We start from the raw sequence: 24,484 nt of genomic DNA on the forward strand, positions 1-24,484 counted from the left end.
AATTTTGCATGCTTTCTTTCTGCAAATGGAATTTCCTAGTTTCAAATACATTGCCCTTGAGGGTATCAAGTAATGTGATAAAACAATGAAAGGTTTTTGCTGTTACAATGAAGGTCAGTATACAGTGGACCATTTCTTTTGTCTCACTTTTCAGGATGATCAGAGCATTGAGGCGATAAGAGGGAAGCTAGTGCTTTTATGTGATGCAAAATCATCAAGCTGTATGTCCAGTCATTGCCTGGTGCTGCACTGCAGCTTCTGAAACAAATCCTCCCGTCCCCAATGACATTAGGAGAGCTCAGGGCCTGCTTCTATTTTAAAATGACAGAAGCATTTTCACTTTAAGGTTGAAAATATTCTTGATCACAGTATCTGACATTATTGTTTTGAAAGAATCATCATAATTCATAATGGTATTCATTTATTAAACACATACATGTGGAAGTTAAATAAAGTGATCGGAATAAAGTGTAAACAGTATGCATGGAGCCCACTGCGAATGCAGATGGAATTTCTATGGTTCACCTGACGCTTGTCTGTTTTAATGAAGACAGTGAATTGCACAGCACAGTAACTGCATTCCATGCTGCATACACCACCATGCAGCCGCAACTACTGGGGACAAATCCTCCCTTTCTTCCAGCTTTACAATATTCTTTCTGATTTAATCACCACATGGGATATTGGAGAAGACTCGCTAAGATCTAGGAGAGAAAGTCTGTAACTTAAGCGTACTAGCTAAACTGGTAAGAGGAAAATTACCAAGAAAAATTCTTATTTTCCTCACCCCTACCCTCCCCACACATAGAAGTTGAAGAATAGATGAATTCTTTGTCTGGTTGCCATGAAAACTAAGAGATGTAGCCTTACCTCAGAGGAAATGATGTTATGCTCACACAATGAATAAGAAATGAGAGCTGCATGGTCCTACCTCAGCAACACAAAGCTGAGTCAAAAAAGAGTCTTTTAAAACCCAGGCATGTGTGGATTCTAATCAGCTCTGTTTATAACGTATGATCATAGTTAATTGTTCATTAATTCCACCATGTCATTTGTTCAGAGATTATACCCTCCACATAATGAATGTTTTGGGGTACTCTCCCGCAGAGGAAATGAAAATAGATAATAGCTGTGATTTTAAATAGTCATCTTAGCAATCTTAGGTTTGAATCCATTGACCTAAACCAGTTTTTAAAAGGTTTCAAAACATTAAAAAATTGTCTGTTGTCTTGAAAAAGGAAACAGGCATGTGTAAATCAACATGTGTACACAACTGATACATTTCTCTCTAGCACTTGGCCTCACCCTGAAAGCCACTTCTGTACAAAGCCTTCCCCTGCAGGGGATGGGAGGGGTGGAGGGCCTCCAACCTCCAGGTGCATAATTTACCCCCAGTTCAGCAGGCAGCCCAGATTTTAGTTAATTGCAATTAGTATTGATACCATTGCAAACACTGAATGGAATAGTCACTAGAAGAGCACACAGCATGAAAATGCCTGTATTAACAGTAATGCAGATGTTCATCTTTCGCTCCTGGATTTAGGAAAAACTTTAGTAAATTAACTTACTCCACTTTATGAGATGTACTTGTGCTATGTCAGAAAGAACATGCTCATCTGAATAACACCAATGCTTAACTATTTTATTGCTTATCTGAGTCTCCAGAATCGCAGAGCTGTCAAGAATGACAGTACATGCCCAACTGCCATCACCATGGGTTTATATTTCATTTCACTTGCAGTTTTAGGGTAAATTGATCCTTAATAGTTTTCACGAGACTGAATTTGCTATAGGGTCATGATGTATATGGAGGGCTGTTGCAAAGACAGCAGTGTTAGTGATTGAAATGGCTCCCTTTGTTCACAGCAATGAAACAAAATCTGGGAAAAAATCACCAGATTACACAGAAATTATTTTAGGAATCCCTTGCTGAATATAAATGACACATTGTAATCCAAATCCAAATTTTCAGCTTTCCAAAACACTACCAAAGACATTTCAAAACAAAAAAAAAATATTAAAATGAAACCCTTTAGTTCAACATGCCAAAACAAAGCTTTCAAGTGGCTGATTTTTTTTAATTTTCATAATTTAAGTCAGCATTTGTAGTTTGTTTTGGTGTTCATGTTGCTGACAAATACTTAGTTAGGCTTAAATCGAATTTGTGACTTTAAGTATATTAAAATCTCTATTTTTCAAATTAAGAAATTCTTATCTGAAAAAATTGGCCTGAATTAATTGCTAGGCTTTGGCCAGTACGTTCCAAATTTACATTTGTTTTTGGCATACAAATAACTGCCCAAAGGAGAATTTATATACTTGCACTTTATATATTGGATTAATACTTCTGTAACACCAGTTATACAATGAGTTAATTAGCTGCTTAATAAGCATGATTAAATCAATAATATGAGTGCAATTATCAGCTGTGACTTAGTGCTAAGTGGCCTTCCTTGCCTTATTTGATGGACTTACTGTTCTCACCTCCAAGGTTTTCTCGCTGTCAGTGTTTGACCATCATTTACTGAGGTACAAATATTGATAACATGGGTTTAAAAAGAAATACTCACCTATGAAGAAAAGAAAGTCTTTGAAATGCCAATTTTTTTTAGTAGATCAGAATCATCAATATTTCAATCTACATTTCATGGTAAATTACATCATCTTCAGCTCACAAGCGCTTGCACCCAACCTTGTTTGCACAGAGCTGGCATAACTGACAGCGTTTCAGGATGGACCTTTTCTTCTAAACTCTCGCTTCTGATGGGGTAAACGCCATGGCCCCCATTCAACACATCACTTAAGACTGGATTCAGCTTTAAGCAGACAGTCCTCCCTCTGTACTCAACTGAATTACAAATAAACTTAAGTGCACGCTTAAGTAGTTTGCTGGATTAATGCCAGAATATTTAGTACTTTTGACTAACAAGACCCATGACAACAGAAACAAAGATATTGTGGAGTTTGCTTAGTCATTTGTGAGCTCTGAGAAACAACAGCTCAACTTTGTATTGTCTGTTTTTCTGGCTGAAAGCAGAAGTAAAAATTTAAAGATTTCAAAACCAGAAGCTGACCAAAGTTTTGCTTTCCTGTCAGCTAAACACCTAAGCTGATCAGCCCATCTAGTTGCAAAACATTTTGCTTTCTGAAAACTGCAATCTATGACCAGCACATGGCATCATTCTTTTCTATGCATTCCAATTGCAACAGCTGATACATCTTTTGCAGCTAGAGTTTTTTAAAAGCAAAGCAAAGACAACCTTTCCTTGATCTAATGCAAGTGAGCTTAGTTCTCTGGAGGAAAAGATTTATTTCGTTCCCTCCTTCTGATGAGACAGGTGAGTTCCCCTCATTTTGCAGGGTATATTACAAGTGGTTTGACTCCTTCCCACATGCACTCCCATTGCATTTGGCAGCATCATTCAGGAAAGGCAATAATGCCATGGCCCATGGGTCAAATAATTTTAGAAGTAATTCTAGAGTACAATGTAACTATATTTAAAAAACATGCAGCACCTTTTACAGTGAAATCTTAACGTTTTTCATACATCAGAATGGAAGAAAAATGTTCTTTAAAATGCCAGCAGTATATTAACAATGAAAGGCCGAAGGACCAGCTTTCCTCCACTGGCTTCATTGGACTGTTAGTGTGCAGCGCCAGGACAGCCATCAACAGTCTCCCACAAAATGTAACTGCCCTTTTCTCATTTCAGAAGGAAGTTTGAAATCCAGAATTATTATCACTGCTCTGCTATTAAACATTCTGGTTCTGCCATTTGCAAAAAAGTGCATATTGTCATTCTGAGGTTGGTTAATACACTCCCTCTGATTTATCTCTGACTTCATCCTCTCTTGCCACCACACTTCCCCTGAGCCGCCATTAATGTCTTCTCAGCAAACAGCAGGTTGTATGCAAAATAAGGTTGCTACATATTAATCCTACTGTACTGCTAGAAAAATCCTCCCTAAAGCTATGCAGCCCTGATCTGTTACTGTCAAATATAAGAACTACAGACACAGCAGTGAATCACAGTAACTGGCTACCTGTGAAATAAAACTGATTCCGGGCAACCCTTATGTTAATTAGACTTCATATGTTCGATTCACGTTTGCATGAGCAAAACTATCTGAAAGGCAAAGGACTGAATATTCATCTGAACAATAAATGCATTAAAAACCTGATATTAACAAAACCAACTGCTGCTACTTAACATGCATGTTTCTAAAATAATAAAAATGCTGTTTTGAATAACTAAGACAAAACTGAACCCACAGGAAGATACAATGTATTGCAAAGTGCCAGTCAGAAGCCCCTAAAAGCTCTGTCAGGGATTTTGCTGGCTAGCTTTGTAAAGTCTCCTCCCATTCTTCATCCAGTTTTATTTTTTCACTTTGTATATTTCCTCACTCTTTCCTTCAGATATTGTTTAGTTTTAATATGAATATATGATCTGTGATTTTATTTTCCTTTTGAGATGTTACCTTTGCTCCTTTTTCAGGCAATTCTTTCAGACAACTCTTTTCTAGGAAACAGGCAAGCAGGCACAGAGAGCATGTCTTGCAAAAACTAGGACAGAGATTCTGACTTGTCAAGAAAACATGAGAAAATTTTACTGCAAATGAAGAAGACACACACAGAAAGCCATGAAGCCTAATTTTGTTTTCACCCCTAAACTTTTTAACAATTTTTTTTTTTTTTTTTTTATCAGACTGCTATTTTAGGGAACAATTGCTATTTTGTAGGTGTAAATGAATTGCTCAATATCGTACCAGAAATATCTTAGAACTGACAAGCACTGATTAATTTGTGGTTACTCTTTGTATGTGGACCTTGACAAAGCATTAGGCTACATATCCACAGTATAAATTCATGCAACCAGGTAATGGATAAGAGATCTTATCTTTTCAAGGACTTAATCAGAAGTAATCTCTCGGACGTCCTCCAGTCAATTTAATTTCTCACCCTGCTATATAAAGCTGGAGGGGTTTTGTCTTTTTGCTTACTTGATAGCTGAATTTCTCCCCCTAACAAGCCAGCAGCTCTGTCTAGGGAGGAGGGGTTCACAAGGACCACTGCAGTCTCACAGCAGCAATGCAATCAGAGAGCAGCAGCCCCGCAGGCAGCACTCCCTTGCAGTATGGCTGATGCTTTCAGGGAAGAGAGCCATCCCTTTAACCATCTTATCACCCATACATCACCTGTACTGCTCATAGAGCCTATCTGCACTGTCCTGAAAGGAACCACAGGCCTCCTTGAACTCTGCAGGGTTTGGAGCCCAGTCCCCAGTAGAGACTGAGTTTTTGCTGGCTTTGTCCTATTCTGCTTCCTCCCCTCTTGGGTTTTAGCTACTGACTCAGCCTGAGCAAAACATCGTGGGTTAACAAGGAGCTCCTCAAAACAAGAGGTTCAACTCCCAGCAGCTAGTTACAGCCAAAATACAACCAAATTTCTAGGTCAGCTGCCCCAATCACTCCCTCTGTATATCTCCCCTTTAATCGCTGCTCCCATTTCAAACATCAAGGCCCTTTCTAATGCTTTAATTCCTTTTTTCTCATCTTCCTTCAAACAGATTTGTTTTAAAAGCACACCAGCTTTGTTTGCTCATTTGCATTTGGTAGTAAACAAGGAGAAAGGGGCAGCTTTGCTGTTGGGAACAAAGGGCTGTGATTTTGAACAGCTTCCCTGCGGATCTTGTTTGGTCACAGCATCTCTTGGCTTTCCAACCCAAGGCAGATTGTGCATGTGGCCTTTCAAGCTGAATTTATTGCATATGTTCAGTGGTTCTTCTAATTGGACCTATGACTTGACCACAATTCAGTGAGTTTAGCTTCAAGGATAACGGGCACTTCGGTCAACAAGAGGATACACACAATGTTATAAAATGCACTACATTTAGCCATTTTAGATTAAACTCATGCAGTTCTAAAACCAGGATTTGGACAATTTTCCTGTATATTGGGTGGGCTAAATGGAAAGGATTCAGAAAGAGCTTTAAAAACTCTTTGGAAACAACATGTGTTTCTATCTGCAACTTAACTAGTATCATCAGTCATTCTAAAACAGCCTTTAGCCAATGGCTTGGTATACTTTGTAAAAGAAAATTAATCTAAGTAACAATGAATTGGAAATTTATACTGAATACCAAGGGTCATAATTAGAACTGTTACCATGCATGCTTCCTCACCACCAAAAGCTTTTTAAAAAGCATATACTTCTTTAAAAACCACATTTCTCCTCCAGAATTACGGCAAGACACCAGCAAAAACGTTCCTGAAAGTTGTGGACACAGCCAATAGGTCACACACCAGGGCATCACTGAGCAGCTCTGAGGTCATTAAAAACTATAAACCCTGCAGAGGCCTTATATTGTAGCAATGGTCCTTATGCAAGGCATGCAAAATATATTCTATGTCAAGCACAGAAAAATAGTCAGTGTTGTAATTTGAAAAGAGAACCTTAAAATGGGTAAGAAGAAAAATATGGAGAGATTTTACAGAAAGGAAAACCAGCAACTGAATAAACTGCTGAAGATCAAACTGGAAGAGGCAGTGGGAGAATCCCCTACCGTTTGTTTGTTGCTTGAAAGACTTGGAAGTTTGCATATTTTTATGTGGGCAGTGTGTGCTGAGTGTGCAAAACATTTATTAAGCCTTCTTTAAGCATAATCAGACATTCTGACATTACAAAAAAGCAGACAGGAAAGTATCAGATAGGAACATCAAACAACATACACTTTCCCATAACTGTTAAAAAGCGTTGGCTGTTCCTAAGGCTGCCCTACTTAGAAACTTTGATTGTGCACCCACTGTCACGAGAGATGTTTTCCGCTCAACATCTTTTTAATCTTTTCAGACTGGTAGAAAAACAGCAGTCTCTAGTTATCAGAATTTTAATGTTTAACAGCTTTTAAAGTGCTGGTGGTTTCAAATTAAGTGGTATGAAAAAAATTAGGGCTGCAGGTATCCACTGCATTCATTGATCCTCCTTGAAAATGTTTTCTTTGCTTAGATGGTAAAAATGTAATAAAGCCTTTCCCACCCACTTCTGAGCGATATTCAGAGTCTTGTGTAAGAAAAAGGAAACTTTCCACAGCTACTTTCCAGACCATAGTGTCTGCTACGCGTGGCCAAATAAATCCTCTTTTGGGGGAGTCTTGCTCAGCACTACAGCAAAGTGCTGCATTTACTCACACATAGACTGAGGCTTTTTTTTAACCTGCTGCACCATGACGTGCTTGGTACACATATCTCTCCTCTTGGGGGATCTTTCCCCTCAGGCGTGGAAAGCACTCCAGGCTTATTTGCCTGTGCTTCAAGGGCCAGTCAGCAGTCTATTTCTGAATAATATCTGCATTAATTTTCCTACCCTACAGTCTGGGCATGGAAACATTAGCCTCAGCACCAGAGACGATTGCTAGATTCATATAAATCCAAATGGGGCAAAAGAACAGATTACAGACTCAGATCACCCAGACACTGATATTTCCTCACAGGCCAATGGCAAATTCAGCTGATGAGATGGCTGCAAATGCTAAACGTTCAGCTAGTGATTAATAAATGGGAAGTGATTGCGATTTCAGAGATACCATGGTAGGGTCCAGAAGGAGTGGTGATGCAGTTACAGGAGAAAGAAAAAAAACTCTCTGAGAGAAAATAAAATTATTCAACCTATGAAGGAATCTCATCCAAAGCTCCAAACGCCTGTATTTGTAAGACACTCTGATTACAACCCTGGAAAAATGACTTGAAAGTTATACATAGCTTGCTATAGTCAGTAGCTTAGTTCTGCCTTTGCTTTTCTCCTAGTGAAATGCCCTGTAAATTCATGCTGAGAAATGGAGGGAATACCTATTCAGTGAATACTGCACAGCTTTGCTTTTCTGCAAGTTCCCAGAGAACACGAGACCACCTCCAGATGGGGATGCTTGGCAGCTACAGGACACGTCACTGAGAAGGAAAACCATAGAGCTAGCTGTGGCAATCTTGTTTAACCAAAGGACGTCAATGGTGGGGATATTCTAAGTCCTGACATTTAAAAGTAAACCTCCAGAAAACGAACCATTGTGCTGAACAGAAAGTGAATTCCACAACTGTATCTTCTACCAACACCAAATAGGGCAGGCAAAATCATGGTTTATTTAGAGGGTACAGACAGGATAGCATCATTGTGGTTTCTCATTTTAATACTTCCTTTACGGAAGGAAGCATATTCCTTTAGGATATGCAGATCAGTGTGCTCTAACTGAAAGGTCGATATCAACAACTGCACTGACTTGTGAATTGTTATGAGCTTTGTGAACTCAGAACATGATGCAGAAATTACTGGTGATGCTGTCTTTTGACGAATTTCAAAAGAAGAGTTGCAGTAGCTTTAAAAAGAGCATTTAACTTTTTGATCTGTTCTCTGTAATGACTTGTTCTTTCAAATTGTCTTTTCATTTAAAAAAAAGGATTTATAATTCCTTTAGGAATTAATGACAGCAATGGAACAGGCTCACACTATAAATTACATAAATGAAGAAGCTGTTTATATACACCCCCATAGTGTACCCTTCTGAAAACACCACTAACAACTTTTGGATAGCTTCTCCCTAAGGACCCAGACTGGCCAACAGCACTGGTGATGGGTTGAGCCTGGCTTTCCAGGTGCTGCTGCAGGGGAGCAGAGGGAACATGCTTCCTCTGAAATTAACCCCCTTGCAGCACCACACAACTTCTCCCAGTGTAAGCACTCCCTAACACAGATGGAGACTCACTGTGGGAAGCAGACACACTTTGGAGATGTCTGACTCAGAGCTATGGATAGACTGGTGCAAAGCACACAGTTGGGGAGTCACAACCAAATCCCTGACCACCACCTTGCCTCCTGCTCTCACCCTGCACACATATAAACTGACTCACATAGTACCTGCATTACAAGTATGTTTTGCTGCACATAAATCCTTTACTTGTAGAGGGTATGAGTTTTTTTACTCACGCTGAACTCTTCAGCAGTGAGAGCTCAAAGATGCCATGCAAGCAGCTGTTTACAAGAGCAACATCCCCCAGTCTGGTGGATCACATCATCATCATTAGTGGAGAATAGTATTTGTGTAACACCCCATGATTACTCCTCAGTACTAGTGAACTACATGAGTACTTGAATTCAGATTAGTTACTAGCTGCTTTTCATCTATCAGAGTTCAAGGATTTGCACAATCATGGTGCTTACTTTTAAATATGATTATGCAAAACCAGCCACTTCAGCAGCTCCAGGAAATCCTTTCACTGCACTCAACTCAGCAACTACCTGTCTCCTCTTCCGACTTTCCTCCCAACTCTCTTACTCCAGCAGAGCCTGGGTACTTAACAACACCTAATTTCAAAAGGCAGAGGCTCCAGGGTTAAGGATGGGGCTGCAGCGCAGAGCTGAGCTGATAGGATTTCACAAAAAAAACCCCATAGGCTTTTCTGCTTTCAAAAATACCTTCCATATTCTACAAAAATACAAACAACTGGCATATTATACCTTCATTCCACCTATACATATATACAAAGGTATAACAAATGAGTGTGGAATACATACATGTAATTGAAGCTTGTTTAGTGACCAGGGATTTTTTTCCCTTGATATGCACCAAAATTGAGAGCTGTTCAGAAATCTGCTCAGAATCTACAAACCACAGTTTTCTGTAAGCCATCACTGATTTCTTTGCAGAAAGCAGGCAGTGATTTCGACTGACACTGGATCAGATATCAAAGTGACACATGCGTCCCCTCCTTCCCAAGGGAAGCAAATGACAAGATCACAGTGGTTTTTTGTACTTACAAATCACTGATTCCATAGATAAAGCACCAGGCACACCTGGGAGCCTGCCTGGCTCCTGGTAGAGATGGGGTCACCAGAGACACCAATTTTAACACTCCTGATGGAGATTTTGTTGAGGTAGCCTCCATCAGGCACTATGACATATGCAGATTGTGTGTCTGTATAACTTGCCATGATGGGGTAGTGGATACCTGTCAAGGTACTGACCTTCATTTCCTGCATGTGCTCATGAGAAATTGGTGTGTTAAGAGAGGCCTTGGAATATTACCACTTTTATCAAGAAGTAACTAAAGTCCTGTTAATTCCGGTTGGATAAATATGGAGTAGGATATATTCTGCACAAACTAGGATAGCAGAAACATAAATAAATCCCTTCTACCTTGTACTTATCTCTTTAATTATGAATTATTTTCAGTGAAAAATTATGAACATACTGAAATGAACACTTGAACTGAGATTTAAAATTGATACATAAACTGTGATGGCACAACATATAATATATTAGACCCTTCAACTGCCCAATGAGATAAAATCCAAAACTGTGAATCAAACATAGCTGAACAAGTAAAATATTAGGTAAAATACATCATTCGGGTCATTAAAACAAAGTTTTCTAAAATAATGCTTAGCTGAAGATGACTATATAGTACAATATGTCCTGTATCTTTCTGCAACTACAAAGGCAAAATAAAGTTTTAGTTCTGGTACATAATACAAAGGCATTAAACTGTTTGTGTGTGTCTCGGAGCACTAAATCTCATGTGGGACAAATTCATGTTACTAAACAGTCATAACTTTCTAAATAATGGAGAACTTCAGCTTATTGGCAAAATTATGATTTTTTTAAAACAAACACATCCCAAAGTGAATTTTCTTTTCAATTAACAAAACAATCTTCTTATTTCAATGTAGTTCCCCTGTCCACATTAGTCTTACTTGAATAAATACTAAAAAAATCATTCTGTTGCATTTCCCTTCCAAGTCAACATAAAGTGATACCAATCTCTGTAAAAAATAAAAACAAATGCTGAGCTCTTCCGTGGAGATCAGTAACTAGCCACCTTGTGGAGCACCGGCCAATAAAGTGGAGCTCCACACAAATACCATGCTCAGGCAACAGACACACAAGAAAGGTTTTAAAAAGTGTTATACAATCCCAAACATCCACCAGAGATGCCAGGGCCTGATCCGCAGAACGCCCAAAGCTTTCAGCTGAAGCTGCAGCGCTGGAGGATACTCAATACCTTTGAAAACGAGGACATTGCTTTAACTCGTCTCACTTACATGCACTGAATTATCCTCTGAAGACACTTATCTTTTCCATTTAATATACAGGGCTATAGCCCACGTTAGACAACTGAAGACAGGAACAGTGTGGGGCAGCTGTATCATCTCAGCTGAGCTCATTACCTAGAAGGGTCCCCACACATTCAAGTCTAATGGGGAGGCATTATTTAGTAGAAGGCCAAAGAGGTTTCCAACTTGTCAGGCGTGCTGGACCCAACCGAACCCTTACAGTTCTCTATGCCTTTACAACAGAGTCTTGCGCTATCCCTACTGCCTCAGTCAGAAAATCCCTATTGCGACTCTACCAGTGGCCTAAACAGCTGTAGAAGATTACTGATTAGCAGCAAATCTCGCCCTTTATTGCCCAAGCTTCCACTCAAATCAAAGTGAGAATACATCAGGTTTTGTGTGGGAATTATATTTTTTTTAATACAACTTGCAAATTTTTTTCTTCTCTATTTCTTTCTTCTACCCACATCACATACACCAAGACACTGGTTCTTAAACCTCCCCCCCTTTCAGTCAAACTGTGTGTGATTGAGCCTAACACTCAATTTTAGCAGGTGCTCAGTCAGTTCCGTTGGTTGACAATCCTTTGGCTCACCGTAACAAACATTTAGTGAATGGAATTGTATCAAAGTATGCACAACATGCTTAAGCCATCAATTCAGGCAATTTAAGAGCTTGAAATTAGCAGTGCTTTGACTTCTGGCACAGGGCTGAATATTCATAACTACATAAAGAGATTTTTTTAAAAAAATAAATATCTCTGTTCATCAAACACCAGCTTTGAACTTTCTTTTGCTTCAAAAGCATCCATTTTACCATAGAAGAGACATTTGCTCTGCCCCTCAGTGCTCTCCAAAAACCCCAAATAAAACCCAGCCTGGATAGAAAACCCAGAAGGATAAAAGACTCCATCAGTAACAGCCAGGTAGTTGAAACAATATTGATTTACACTCACTGAGAGTCCAACTCTAAGTCTAAGTCACCGAGCAATCTTCCTATAATGGTAAGGTCATCCATTATTAGTCCTCCCTCTTCCCCATCTCATCCCACCATGAGCTGGTAACATTAAGCATAACACGGTTTTTACAACCCAAACTGACATTTGCATAATAACAAATGGCCATCTGTTGTGACAGCACAATCCTGAGGCATCAAGAAGGTGAAGAGGAAAAGGTGAATGTTTTAAAACTGCCTAAATAAAAATGTGAATGTATTACAGTGCAAAAACATTTCTGGGTTTATAAACAGCAAAGTAACACTGAGCAGTGCCCACTTCAAATGATGCTGTAGTGCTACCCACACAATACAATGTAATCTTTTCATTCCTTTGGGGGTCATCTTCAAAGAAGGAATTGTTTTTCCAACTGAATAGAAACACTCTTTAACCACCAAACCCCACGCTGGTAAGAATTCAATGCTGCTAGAGATACTCCATCCACCAGTGCCCCTAAACATCTATCAAAAATAGCTTTCAAATATTTAATTAGATTAACCTCTAACAGAGCATCATGTCTACAATCAAAGATATGACTGAAATTTTCCTTACACCTAGGAAAGATTCACTGACTTCGCAAATTTTCCTTCAGGCCCTAAATCTACACAATCTCCTCATTTAGCGTAGGTCATGTTCCCAGACTGTAGAGCAACATCTGCCTGGTTTGTGCCTTAACACAAATGAATTAAGAAACAATCATCTGTGCTCAACCTCTGTAGATTCTACTACTGTCAACAAACTGTTCGGAAACCATGAAAGAGATCTCTCTGATCCTGAGATTTGTTTAAAACTAATGAAATTAATTTTTTTAAAAAATGGATGGAGATTTGTACTTGTTACCTGAGGTAAATGCCTTGAGCTTCACATTTCAAGCTCTACTTGATAACTGATAGATTTGTTTGCATGTGAACTCTGCACCAGTTCCAACCCAAACTTCTTTTTAAAACCACAGGGCAATTCATTGCAGGGGCATATGCCTGTCAGAGAAAGAAGTATCCCTGTTTTCAAGAAACCTGCTTGATTATCACTGTGAACCAAACTGAAGAAGCCACTTGAGCTGAAGCTGGTATGCACACAACCCTTTCCTCAGGTTAATTGTGGGGGTGCAGCTGCTGATTTTTTTCAGGCTCATGAAACCTTGGCATGGCTGAGATCCATAAAACATTTGACAGCCCCAAGAGAACTGAGGGGAAAGGAAGCTGTAGGATTACTCCAGCTAGGATATGATGATGCCCTCCTGGGGTCCCGCTGCCCCTAGGAGGTGTTTCCAGCTCTGCTACCTTGGGCAGTCCAAGCGATCTCCCACAGGCCTTACAGCCAGGCACAGAGCCCAGCCCAGAAGATGCACAAGCTCCTTGAAGCCACATGAACAGCTGCCCGCCTACAGGTTGATCATTCCTGACACAGCATTTCAATTTATACCCATTAGGAAATTGCAGGGCAATTTTTCCAGCATACCTGAAAGTATAAACCTTCAAACACTGAGCCTTACGATGAAATTACCAGGATTTGTGACATTGGCATCCATTACTCTCCCTGCTGCACACAAGTTTGTAGCAGCAGAGGATGTGACAGCAACAGCCTTTAACATCTCAGAGACGGCAGCAGCCAGGCTTTGCATTATGATCAAGCTATTCTGTGTTCCCAAAGAACATGCCAGCTCCTAAGCACTACATGCAAATGGAAACCACTTCAGTCCTGCTGAATACTGTATAAAACATAAATCATTGAGTATGTGCCAAGACCTGCCCTTCTTGTCTACTATGTACCGAACAGAGAACATAAAAAAATAAGATTTCACCTTTATTTTAGGAACAGCACTGACTAAGCAACTAATTTCTTTCCAGGCATTAGTATAGGATAAGCAATTTCTAGTTTTCACAAACCAAACCATGCACAACAGAGCCACACTATAAGGAATCAAGCAAGCCGTTCTATCAATCCCCTATTATTAAGGGTGGCTTGGCTTGTTCTGTGATACCATTTAAAGCTCAGGTCTGCCCTTGGGTGTGCTGAAACTATTTGCAGTGTAGGACACCGCACAACCATACAGAGGCAAAACTGCTTGAAGCTGTAATATAAAGCTGAACAAAATATACAGGAAAAGTATATCGTGCAGACCCCCTCACTGTATTCACTTCAATTGCTGGCCCCATCTCTTTCTCTTACGTGAGTTAAACTATTTAAGCTCTGAACCTCTAGAAATGTCTTTAATTCAGGCAAACAGAAAGAGCATGGTGGGCCCACAGGGCACACAAGCACAGTGTCTCTACAGAGCTCAGTGCGGCAATTTGAAAATATCTCACCTTGAAATTAAATGGGATTGGATATCATACAGGGGTTTGTTTTGTGTGTATTTTTAAAAAGGTCATTTCTCTCGTACAAGTATTGAAGCAAGCCTTAACAGAAACATTATTACACTGTAAATTGCTTAACCAGTCAAAAGCAGTGAAATATTACCCTCAGACTGCAATCCTCAAACTAAATAGGAACATAAATCAGCATGACTGTTGCTGGTATCATCACGTCTAGGACACCGGGTGCTCCCACCAGCCTTACTTTCTAACCTTTGGCTGCCTTGGTGTCCTTAATGTATAAATTATCCAGAAACATTAGCATTCTCTGTTGTTCCAATGTGACTGGAAGACCCTACAGGATATTTCTGTATACTGCTTAAGCAAAGGGTTAGCTTTGTGCAGTATCATGTGATCACCAAAAAAAAAAAAAAAACCCGAGTACTGCTTGCTTGTGGGTGGTGCAGAGGAACAAGAAGTGACTCACAACTCATAGTGGAAAAATTGGGGGGAAAATGTTTTAAATAGTCAGGAAAGTACAAAATGGCAAACCACAATTATTTGGCTTCCTACGCCCTATGTACTGGGTGGTAAAACCATGTCTTTGCTATGAGAAGACTGATGCCCAAATGTATAAATGTTAAGTGAAGCAGTTGCAGCTTTTTGCTCCATTTTCCTAGGAAAGAGAGCCTCTACATGCCCTGAATCTGCAAAGTCCTAAGGAAAACCAGAAAGAAACTGGAATAAGTTACCAAATTCCACTGTGACATGAGGAGGCTGGGGGTGAAGGGAACCCCCAAAAAAGGCTTTGGTGCAGCAAAAGCTATTTAATCTCATTCTTAAGATACAGAAATAAAACATTGAAAAAAATCCGCACATTTGAGTTTAATAGGATAATATTTATTCATGTGCCACTCTGGTTGCTAAGACATTTCCTTTCTACAGCCCTGTGTTGTATAAACAATAAAGCATTTTTGTCCACAGAGCAATTGTCTCACCTCACTGAATCAAGAGCCTCTCACTGCCACATCCCTTCTATATTGTTCTAATTGCAATCGGCGAGAAAGTACCCTTATACAGACAGTACATAGCTATAGTTGGGCACGCTATTGTTGAAACTGAGCACATTAAGCACAACGTGGGCTTCCTGCATCATGAGTAGAGTTAGCTGAGAGACTATACATCTTAGCTCACAAGCCATAGGTACACATGGTTGACAGGCCAGCTCCTAGAATTCTTAACTGCTGTGCTGTTTTCAGCTGGGGGGGGAAAACCCACCCTGACAGACCTGCACACAACCTAAAGAGCAGACAGGAAAAACCTCACCAATTCGGGTCAGTTTCAAACAGCAGCACCTCAAAATTGCCCCCAAAGACAGACTCCTACTTTTTCACTTTCCTTTGTATTGGAAGGTGATTCAGAAGATCTGTATGTACACATTCACACAGAAAAAATACCTAGGGTTAACACGCTGCAGTACATTCGCTGCAGCCATCTAAACAGTCTCCTAATGTGCTCACTAGAACAGAAGGCAGTGGGTTTCTTAGTGCTTTTCATTATGTATAGTACTGCCATGGCAGAGGGGAAAAAAAGAAAAGAAAAGGGCAGGGAAATGCTGACTCTCACCCAACCAAAAGATGCACATATGTTAGAGGAAATCTACATGTCATTTAGGAAGCACATGCACCACTTCTCTGAGCATATGAAGATTATCCGGTCCCCCCTTAGGGGGATTTCACAAAGGCACGCAGAAATACTACATACCCAGGTTTCCATTAAGACAACTGGCTTCTTGATATGTTCTTGAAAAATTATAATAAAATACAGCCAAAGACAAGAAATCATGGCAGGGCCTTATTTCTATGGAGCGGAGTACAAGGTGTCATTTTTAAGGACATATCCACAGAGCTGCCAAAGTGGCTGGCCTCTTTATCTGTCATTATGCCACAAACCATAACTATTTTGCTTTATACCTTAGAGAGAAACAGCAAGACTGGAATCACACAGAGGCTCCTGAACTGAACAATGAGCAATGCAGTGCCTGCTGAATTTTTCAAATCCTAGTTTGCTGGAGGGTTTTCTGCAGCTAAGACAAATCTACAGCAAAGAAAATCCAGGCTCTGCAATCTCAGTCACATATTTCCCTAACAAAAGAAAGTTGCTAAAAACAGATTGTTAAAGCCCAATTCTGTAAAACAGTTCACCCTTAGGAAAAAAGAGAAACACTGATACACCTTATTTCTGTAACATAATCCCAAAAATGGATGTTTCAGAAGCCAAACATGTGACACAGTCCCAACACAAAGAAAAAAAAAATCTGCCTCCACACACATCCCTTTTAAGTACATGTATGTAAGGCTAAACTATTATGCTGTAAACCTATAAGAAAGCTCAGCATTTAACCTCACATCATGGTTACTAACTATTTTCAACTCAGAAACAGTTTGCATATCACAGTAACACAAGTGATTTATCTGGGAAATGAATGCACACCTTCTGTATCATCACTGCAATCAACTAATATCCAATTAAATATTCAATTGCTTTGCAAACCCCACAGCCATGGTTATCGATGCTATTTTACAATGTTAACAAATTACTCTGACAGCTACCAAGTTACACGCAAGAACAAGCTTTGATACTTCAACTGCAAGGTAAGAAAATTAAAACAAAAGAATCCCTGTCAGAATTTGGCACAGATCTAGATACCTTTTTCTTGCGATCCCGGGATCTTTTCCTGTGTTTTCTTTTTTTCTCAGTTTCTTCGTCAGCATTAATTTCTAAATCCCTGTTTTTCTTTAACTGTGATGCTGCATGAGCCATAATGCATTAAAAATCCTTTACAACAATGCTCCCTTGTAAAAGGTGATTTCCTCGGGCACCTTTAGCCAGCCCTTACAGCAAATGTTCCAGTGATTGGAAGGAAATCTGTGACCAGAGCCAGGAACACATTCAGGATTCAGAGATCTCACAGAAGCTTGCAGCCACTACAAAAATACATAGTTGCAGATTTCTTCCTATACCTTTCTGTACCTGAACCTTTATAAAACAGTGCAGCCATCGTAATGCATTTAACGTAATGAAAAAGACAGCTGGGACAGAGAAAGCTGTATTATGGCTGTATCCCCTGCCACCAGCTGGAAGTGTCTAAGTGACTCCACTGAAGGGGGAATGCTGAATAGGAGCGCTTTCTATTAAAAAAAATTCCAGAACAATAACATATGCTGTAATGTATTTTCTTCACTAATCCTAAAGCGTGTTTTTAAAACCTATTAAAAAATGCAGTGTTAATGATGTACATTTCTCAGCTAGTTTTGTATGGTAAGCTATTTAACCTATAATGAAATGGAGCAGCTCCTACTTTAGGTTAACTGCTGATGGTGACAAAAAAATAAAATAAAAATTTCTTTTTACCATGGAGACCCTGACTGCATTATGTAGAAAACAATGCATGCATTGCCATATCTTAACAGTGTGTCCTTTATACCCATTTTTCAATTCCAATACATTTTGTGAGAGAGGATTACAGAAAGCCCTGTTGTCTTTTTTCCTTTTTTTTTTTTTTTTTAAACATACTTATTACAACACATCATACAGAAAGAAAGATGCAATCACACTACTGTGTGAAACAGGCGTTTAATTCATGGGAGATTTCCTGGCGTCGTCTTTACGTGGTCAGAAAGGAAAATCAGCACTATTTCCATGTAGTTGGAAATGTACTTTTAGGCTTTTATGTCAAGGCTTGCTTCAATCATCTTACTATTTCTGCCACCTGAGTCCTCAATGACTGCAGCTTTTGAATATTCATTATGGGAGGTAAAATAGCAACAGTATTAAGGCCTGCAGGAGGATCTTTTACTAAGATGAACACAGAACAAGCATCTAGTAAATAAGGAACCATATTTTTTCCTACACAAATATAACAATCAGCAGATTGCCTCGAGACTGCTGTTTTTAACCTTTCCCAGTATTCCTAGTAGCGTACCTCACAGTAATGAAGATGAGCATTTTAAGGCAGTCTGATTACTTGCAGGTCAGAACCAAAAGTCTCCACAAGTGAAACTGATGTATTTTACTTCATACTAGCATTTCTTTCCGGAAGAAAAAAAACAGAATTTGCTGTAAAAATAAAGTTACATTTAAATTTGAAGTGCAATTAGCCAAATATTATTGAATCTTCAGAGTGTAACATAAAATCCAGAAAGGTTTCACAGGGTTGTATATATTCTTCCCCTGAACTTGAGAGAAGTTTTCTCAATCCAGGTTGTTGAGGTCCGGTAAGTGACATGTATCCACTGCTTTAGTTTTCACATAACATGGCTAAAAGTAAAACAACATTTTAAATCTCCAAAACAAACTACCTTGAACACACTCTGTGTTGTCCAAAAGGCAGCTACATAGTGTACTGTTTGTCTACTGTTCACAGGCTAATAAACTAGGTTTTAAAAGTTGTTTATTATGGAATGACTTAAGAAATGCGCAAGGATGGAAACCACAGTTACGTGACCTTAGGGATCTTTCTTCCTGATGCAGTAAAATCACAGGTTCCTGTCTGTATTCAAAACTCCCCGTACCTACACACCACCATGTACCTCTCCCTAATCCTCCCTCCTCCACATCTGAAAGACTTCTGAAGACTCATATAATGCTGCCTTTGGAAAGTTGTGGAAAGAGGAGTGTTGCACTTGGGCAATGCCTGGGTTTGAACCAGTAGTAGTAAATTCCTGCTTCTTCATGTACTATGGAAGCTTGAATAAACATATTTCTATTTTTAAAGATGCAAAGAGTATCCTCTGAAGGATGCTCAAAGCACGCTTTCAACTGTAAGGCACAACTGCAAGCAGTCAAAGGCCACATTCAGGCAGGTATTTGGATTTTGGCCCAGCTGCTCAGTGAAGCACAGAGCAGCAGTGAGAAGACTCTTGTACCACGGGAGCCCTACTGGAGAGGAGAACTGGGCAAAGCTGCTGACTTAGGGGGCTGGAGAAGCTATCTCAGGGACGCTGGTGGAGTTTCAGCGGGAAAGGGAAGACCACCCTGTGCCTATTTAAAAAAAGAAAAAAAAGGAGTTAAAAAAAAAAAAAAGGCAAAACACTCTCTAGCTCACAAGCTGCCTGCGTGACCTTGGCAGTTATTCACTCTGAAGCTCAGTTCTTCCCCTGTAAAATAAAGTTGACATTCGTTCCCCTGTCTGACAGAACGCTGTTATTAGGAGGGAAGTGCTTAGAAAGTACAACAGGACCAGAACTGAAAATGGATTCAACAAAATTCAGTAGAGTTGGATCCCTCTTATTCCCAGCACATTTCCATCTGGATTTGGAAAACTCATGAGACTTTGCCTTAGGAAACCAACTTCTTATTCAAGCCAAAATGAAGTGAATGCTGCTGTCATTCACTGCTTGCTGGCTAATCCTGTGACATTCATAAACTTTTTACCCATACTAGCCTGTAATTTATGCCTAAATAACCTCATTAAATGGAAATACAAATAACGTATTATAAAGTGCTATATGTTTAAAATACTTAAAGCAGACTTTTTTAAATGTAGGCACAGAGAATAATGTGCACATATGCAGTTTAAAAGCCCTAACGGCACCTTATGCACAGGCCATATTCTATGCAGGTAGAAATCAACCCGAGCTTTTATTAATGAGAATAATTCTAACAAATGAGGATAATAAGTGGCCTCACCTAATCCCTTGAGATATGCATAAATGCAAGGATTTTACAAGACAGATAAGGACTGTTTCATCCCAAGTATCTTTGCAGCTAATTAACCAACTGGACCAAGCACGTAGATTTTATTTTTGTTAAATGTGGATTACAATCCCTGCTTGAACTGCAGAGTCCAAACTCCTCCTGAATTAGATTTCAGGAAGAAAAAACTACTTTTCAAGCCAGGATTTTGAGAAATTATATCTTAGCTAGCAAAGTTACAGTCAAACAAAATAATAATAAAAAAAGATCCTTTATATTTTGTGCAATACTAGGGAGATTCCGTGTTGTTTGCAGGCTGGAACAGTCTCAAACAGAAAAGAGATTACAGAAAAGGTGTAAAAGATTCAGATCCCTGTGGAAGAGAGACTGTACATGTATAACTTCTGCTTTTGGGGAAATGGTGAACTGGCATCATTCACTGGAAGGTGATAAGGCACTACCAGACAAAAGTTGGATGAAGCGTGAAGGTTTTCATGCCAGATATGTCATAACTCACTTCAAGGGAATTAGGTACCGGAATACCTCATTAAGTGCTTCTTTTCAGACTTCAGTAAAATAATTAAGCTATTTGATTTCACCCTTAATTACAAAGTTAATGAAATGCCAATGAGTGTTTCAGCAGAATCCATAGGGTCTTGATAAAGGATGATAAACTGTATCTTAGTTGAACAATGGGAAATTTACACTTTCTGTTAGCGCAAGGATAATGTCTACTTAGCTTCATCTACTCACAAAGTCATAATGGCTGAGAAGTGATTTTATCAACTTGAAAGTGTGGTGTTTGGTTCAATTTAAGCCGCTAGTCCCACTGTTAAAACCAGATTCAAGAGAGACTGCAAAAGAGCACTCGCATACAACATTGAGGCAGATCTTGAAAAAACACAAGGGGGCGGGGGGGGGGAAGTGTTTGCAATCTAATTATTCTAATTATTTGAGTTAATTTTTCAATTAGTCAGCAGTTTATGGAGCAAAGATAGTACCATCACTTTTACATTTATTTTAAATAATTATGCAGCACAAGAAAAAAAAAAAATGAGAATCATGAAAATACTGGTTTACCAATATGCCATAAACTAGGTCTATGATAATCTAAGCTCTTTTAGGGATGATAGAAAACCATAGAAACATTCAATATTTACACTATTTAGATCACTATGGATCAAAAAAGGTTTATAATCACACACAGTGCTAGAAGGTCACTATGACAGCTCTTACTGGTAAACAAAGTATGCTTACATTTTCCAAAAGATGAAAAGAAGCGTTATAGGTAGAATAGAAAGAGCAGAGAGCAAAGGAAAAGAAAACAAATTAAGAAAAGTACAGCCAATTCTTGTTAACTCAGAAATTAAGAATTTAAGACTAATTTATCTGATACAGAACAAATGATAAAAGGGGGAAGGGGAGTCTATCTTTCTGCTGCTGTAGCCCTGCTCTGGATTTTTTTGTTAAGAAAAGCAGTGGAAGCGAGAAGAAAAAGAGAAGAAAGAAGACATAATAGAAATAAGGGCAATATCACATAATAGAAATAAGGGCAATATCAATTTACCAACTCATGAAAATAACACTTTGGGAGAAGACTAAGAGAAGAAATAAAAATTCTGTTTTTTTAAAAAAATGCTGTATGTGAAACTTAGTTAACTCAAAAGAACACTTTAAAGGAGTCTCATAAGATTTGTCTGCCCATGCCAGACTAGCAGGCCTTGTGTCTCAAAACCAAATGAAAAAACAAATGAGACAAGATTAAAAGTTTATTTAGCATCTAATTTTACTTTTTTCTCTTTCTCACAAATCTGATATCAAGGCAGGATGGACCTATCTCCAAACACTCAGAAAATCAAGGTCACTAAGTAGTAAATGAATGGAAAATAAGAAAAATTGTGGATTGCTTTTCCCTTCTGTTATCTTGCATTAGGTTTCCCCTACCACCTGCATCTTCTAGCAGAATTCTGCTTTGGCAATAATGATCCCAGAGAAACTCTGAGGAAACATGACGCTGTCAGAAAGGGATGCATGTACTACACAAAGAGAGGGAAATATCTAAACTGCGTTTTATAGACTATTTTTATAGTGCTTAGCCCTTAATTTCTTCTCAACAGTATAAGATTTGGAGTTTTATTGAATTACATTTTATTTCTTATTTGACTTCTTTAGGGCATAACAGCTTAAAAAAAGCTTTGGAAATGACACAAATTCAGGGATGCAGTGATAATGGCCAGATATTTGAAGCCGAGGATATTTGTACTGTCCTACCAAGAAGCTTACTGCTTCTTAAATGACCCTGCTGCCCACATTGGAAATTAAAGTAGAAATGGTAACAATTGTAAATGTAAAAAACCCAGAAACAACCAAAAAAACACCACAACAACAAAAAACAAGCCTACAAGCCACCCCCAAAACAACTCAAAACACCCAAAAACACCCAACACACAAAATAGTCATGGAATATGCTTTTTTAAGCACTCTCCAGACACATCATCTGCCTTCTGAGCTCAAACAAGCTCAAAGCAGCATATTCACTCTCGCAGAATCAAGTGCAAAATTGCTATTCCTCTATGGAGGGATGACACAATTTGGCTTAACTGATGAAGTTACACCTCCTGCAGTCCAGCACACTCCTGATACAAGGATGGCTGACATGTCTGCGAATTTGTCACAAACTCCCAGTTTGAGATATGACATTTAAAGAAAGCAACTACTGATTTTGGTTCACCTTTAAGACTTAGATTGTAAATCGGGACAGTTCAAAAGCTGACTCAAGGCTCACTCAACCTATGGCCTCAGGGGTGGAGAAGATGGGACAATAAATATGCAGCTGTCCCAGGTCACCACGAAGGCATCGTAAATCTGCCTGCAAACAAACTGGGAGAGGGAAACAACACGCTCACACCCCAGCAGAGGAGAAAGTGTGACTATAGAAGACTGCAGAGTACCCAAAACCTGGAGATTATCATCCCTGACTTCAAAAACAAGATAATCTTTGGTTTTGAGACCTATACAGACAAAGGGAGCTGAAAGTGACAATTTAATGTTAACTGTTCTGCAAAGATAGTGTAAAGAATTTCATCTCTGACTCATAACAAATGAAGAAAAAGATACTGGTGCATCTTATTTATAGAGGTACACTAATTGGAAGATAAATTTTGAGTGGGTTTGTAGCTGGAAGTGCTGAGGAGCACAGAAAATTTATCCGATGCAAGGAACACAGTAAGAATAAGATATGTCTTGTCTAAATTGTTGCTGAACAAATACACAAAAAAATTTCTTCCTATTTTTCCTCCTCCAAGAAGAATAGTGCTAAAACCCTATGTTTACTGGGAACCACCGTAATTAATATAAAGCTGCACTTTTAGAAAAGTTTTTTCTACTTTTTCCCCCCTGTAATTCAAACAACAGACTACAACCAGGGCTGAAATTCATATACAGAGTATCGCTTTCTTAGGTATGCTGACAAAGATCATTCTGTGAAATGGTAATAAATTCATTTCAAACATATTAACAGGTGGAAGTTATATCTGGGACTGACACTAGATCACAATTAGTGATGTATTTTTTAATCCTTGTTTGGAACTACTCAATAAAGTTCTGAAACCATAAATTCAGTATATTAACATTCCCCAGATTCCCAGTTCCACAGTTACTCCCTACCTAGTCCACCATGTTCTCCTAGTTTTGTTACTGCAAGCCCCAGTACAATGGGGGACCAGGAGGTCTGTGGGACAGTGCTACATGACACCAAACAGAGTTTTGATCTGGGAATTGTTAGATTCCTCTGCAAATTACACCAACACAGCCAGGAAAAGCTTCCTGTCATATAGGATTAAGTGCAAAAGTAGGCTTTGTACCAGTTTTACACTCCCACACCCATAACTTGAAGAGTCTGTGATATCATGGGAGGATTGATCCCTTTCTGGTGAGCTTCAAAAAAGAAATGCAAAAAACATTCATCAGGATTTTATGGTTCAGCTACAAACTTCACCCTGAGTGGACAATTAATCACTGCTGCATCTGTTAATTTCTGCTTCAACACATAAAAGCAATAGCCAATTCACTAAGACATCCAGTGAACACTGAGCCCATGAAGGGATTTCCTTCAACATAATGAAAGCAGATATCAAGGAGGTCCTTGTGTGGCTTTCAGAAGCACCTCTGCCAGGTCATCCAGTCCCCAAACAGACACAAAAGGAGTCATTCCCTGCTCATCTCAGACGGAAAATGCCCTGTCCCAGAGTGGTTTAAAAATAACACAAAACAGCAGCAGGAAATGTCTTTGGGGTATTTCAAGTTACTCAGCATTAAGTCCCAGCCTGCTGTCCCTTTTTTGGAGCAGTAGCAGTGTTGTAATAACGAAAACTATGTAAAAAGCCACACCACTGC

The 24,484-nt window shown here is 39.1% G+C and overlaps 1 protein-coding gene across 1 annotated transcript in view; it reads right to left on the bottom strand.

The window, feature by feature from the left end:
• ANK3 (ankyrin 3) overlaps positions 1-17,494 on the bottom strand; it is a 208,328-nt gene extending 190,834 nt beyond the window's left edge. The window contains 1 exon segment of the mRNA XM_037399071.1: positions 17,102-17,494. Within this exon segment, the coding sequence (XP_037254968.1) occupies positions 17,102-17,215 (114 nt within the window). The 5' untranslated portion in view covers positions 17,216-17,494.
• Positions 17,495-24,484: the final 6,990 nt, after the last annotated feature.

This window comes from Falco rusticolus, chromosome 9, assembly GCF_015220075.1.
Source record: "Falco rusticolus isolate bFalRus1 chromosome 9, bFalRus1.pri, whole genome shotgun sequence".
In the NCBI taxonomy this organism is placed as follows: domain Eukaryota; kingdom Metazoa; phylum Chordata; class Aves; order Falconiformes; family Falconidae; genus Falco; species Falco rusticolus.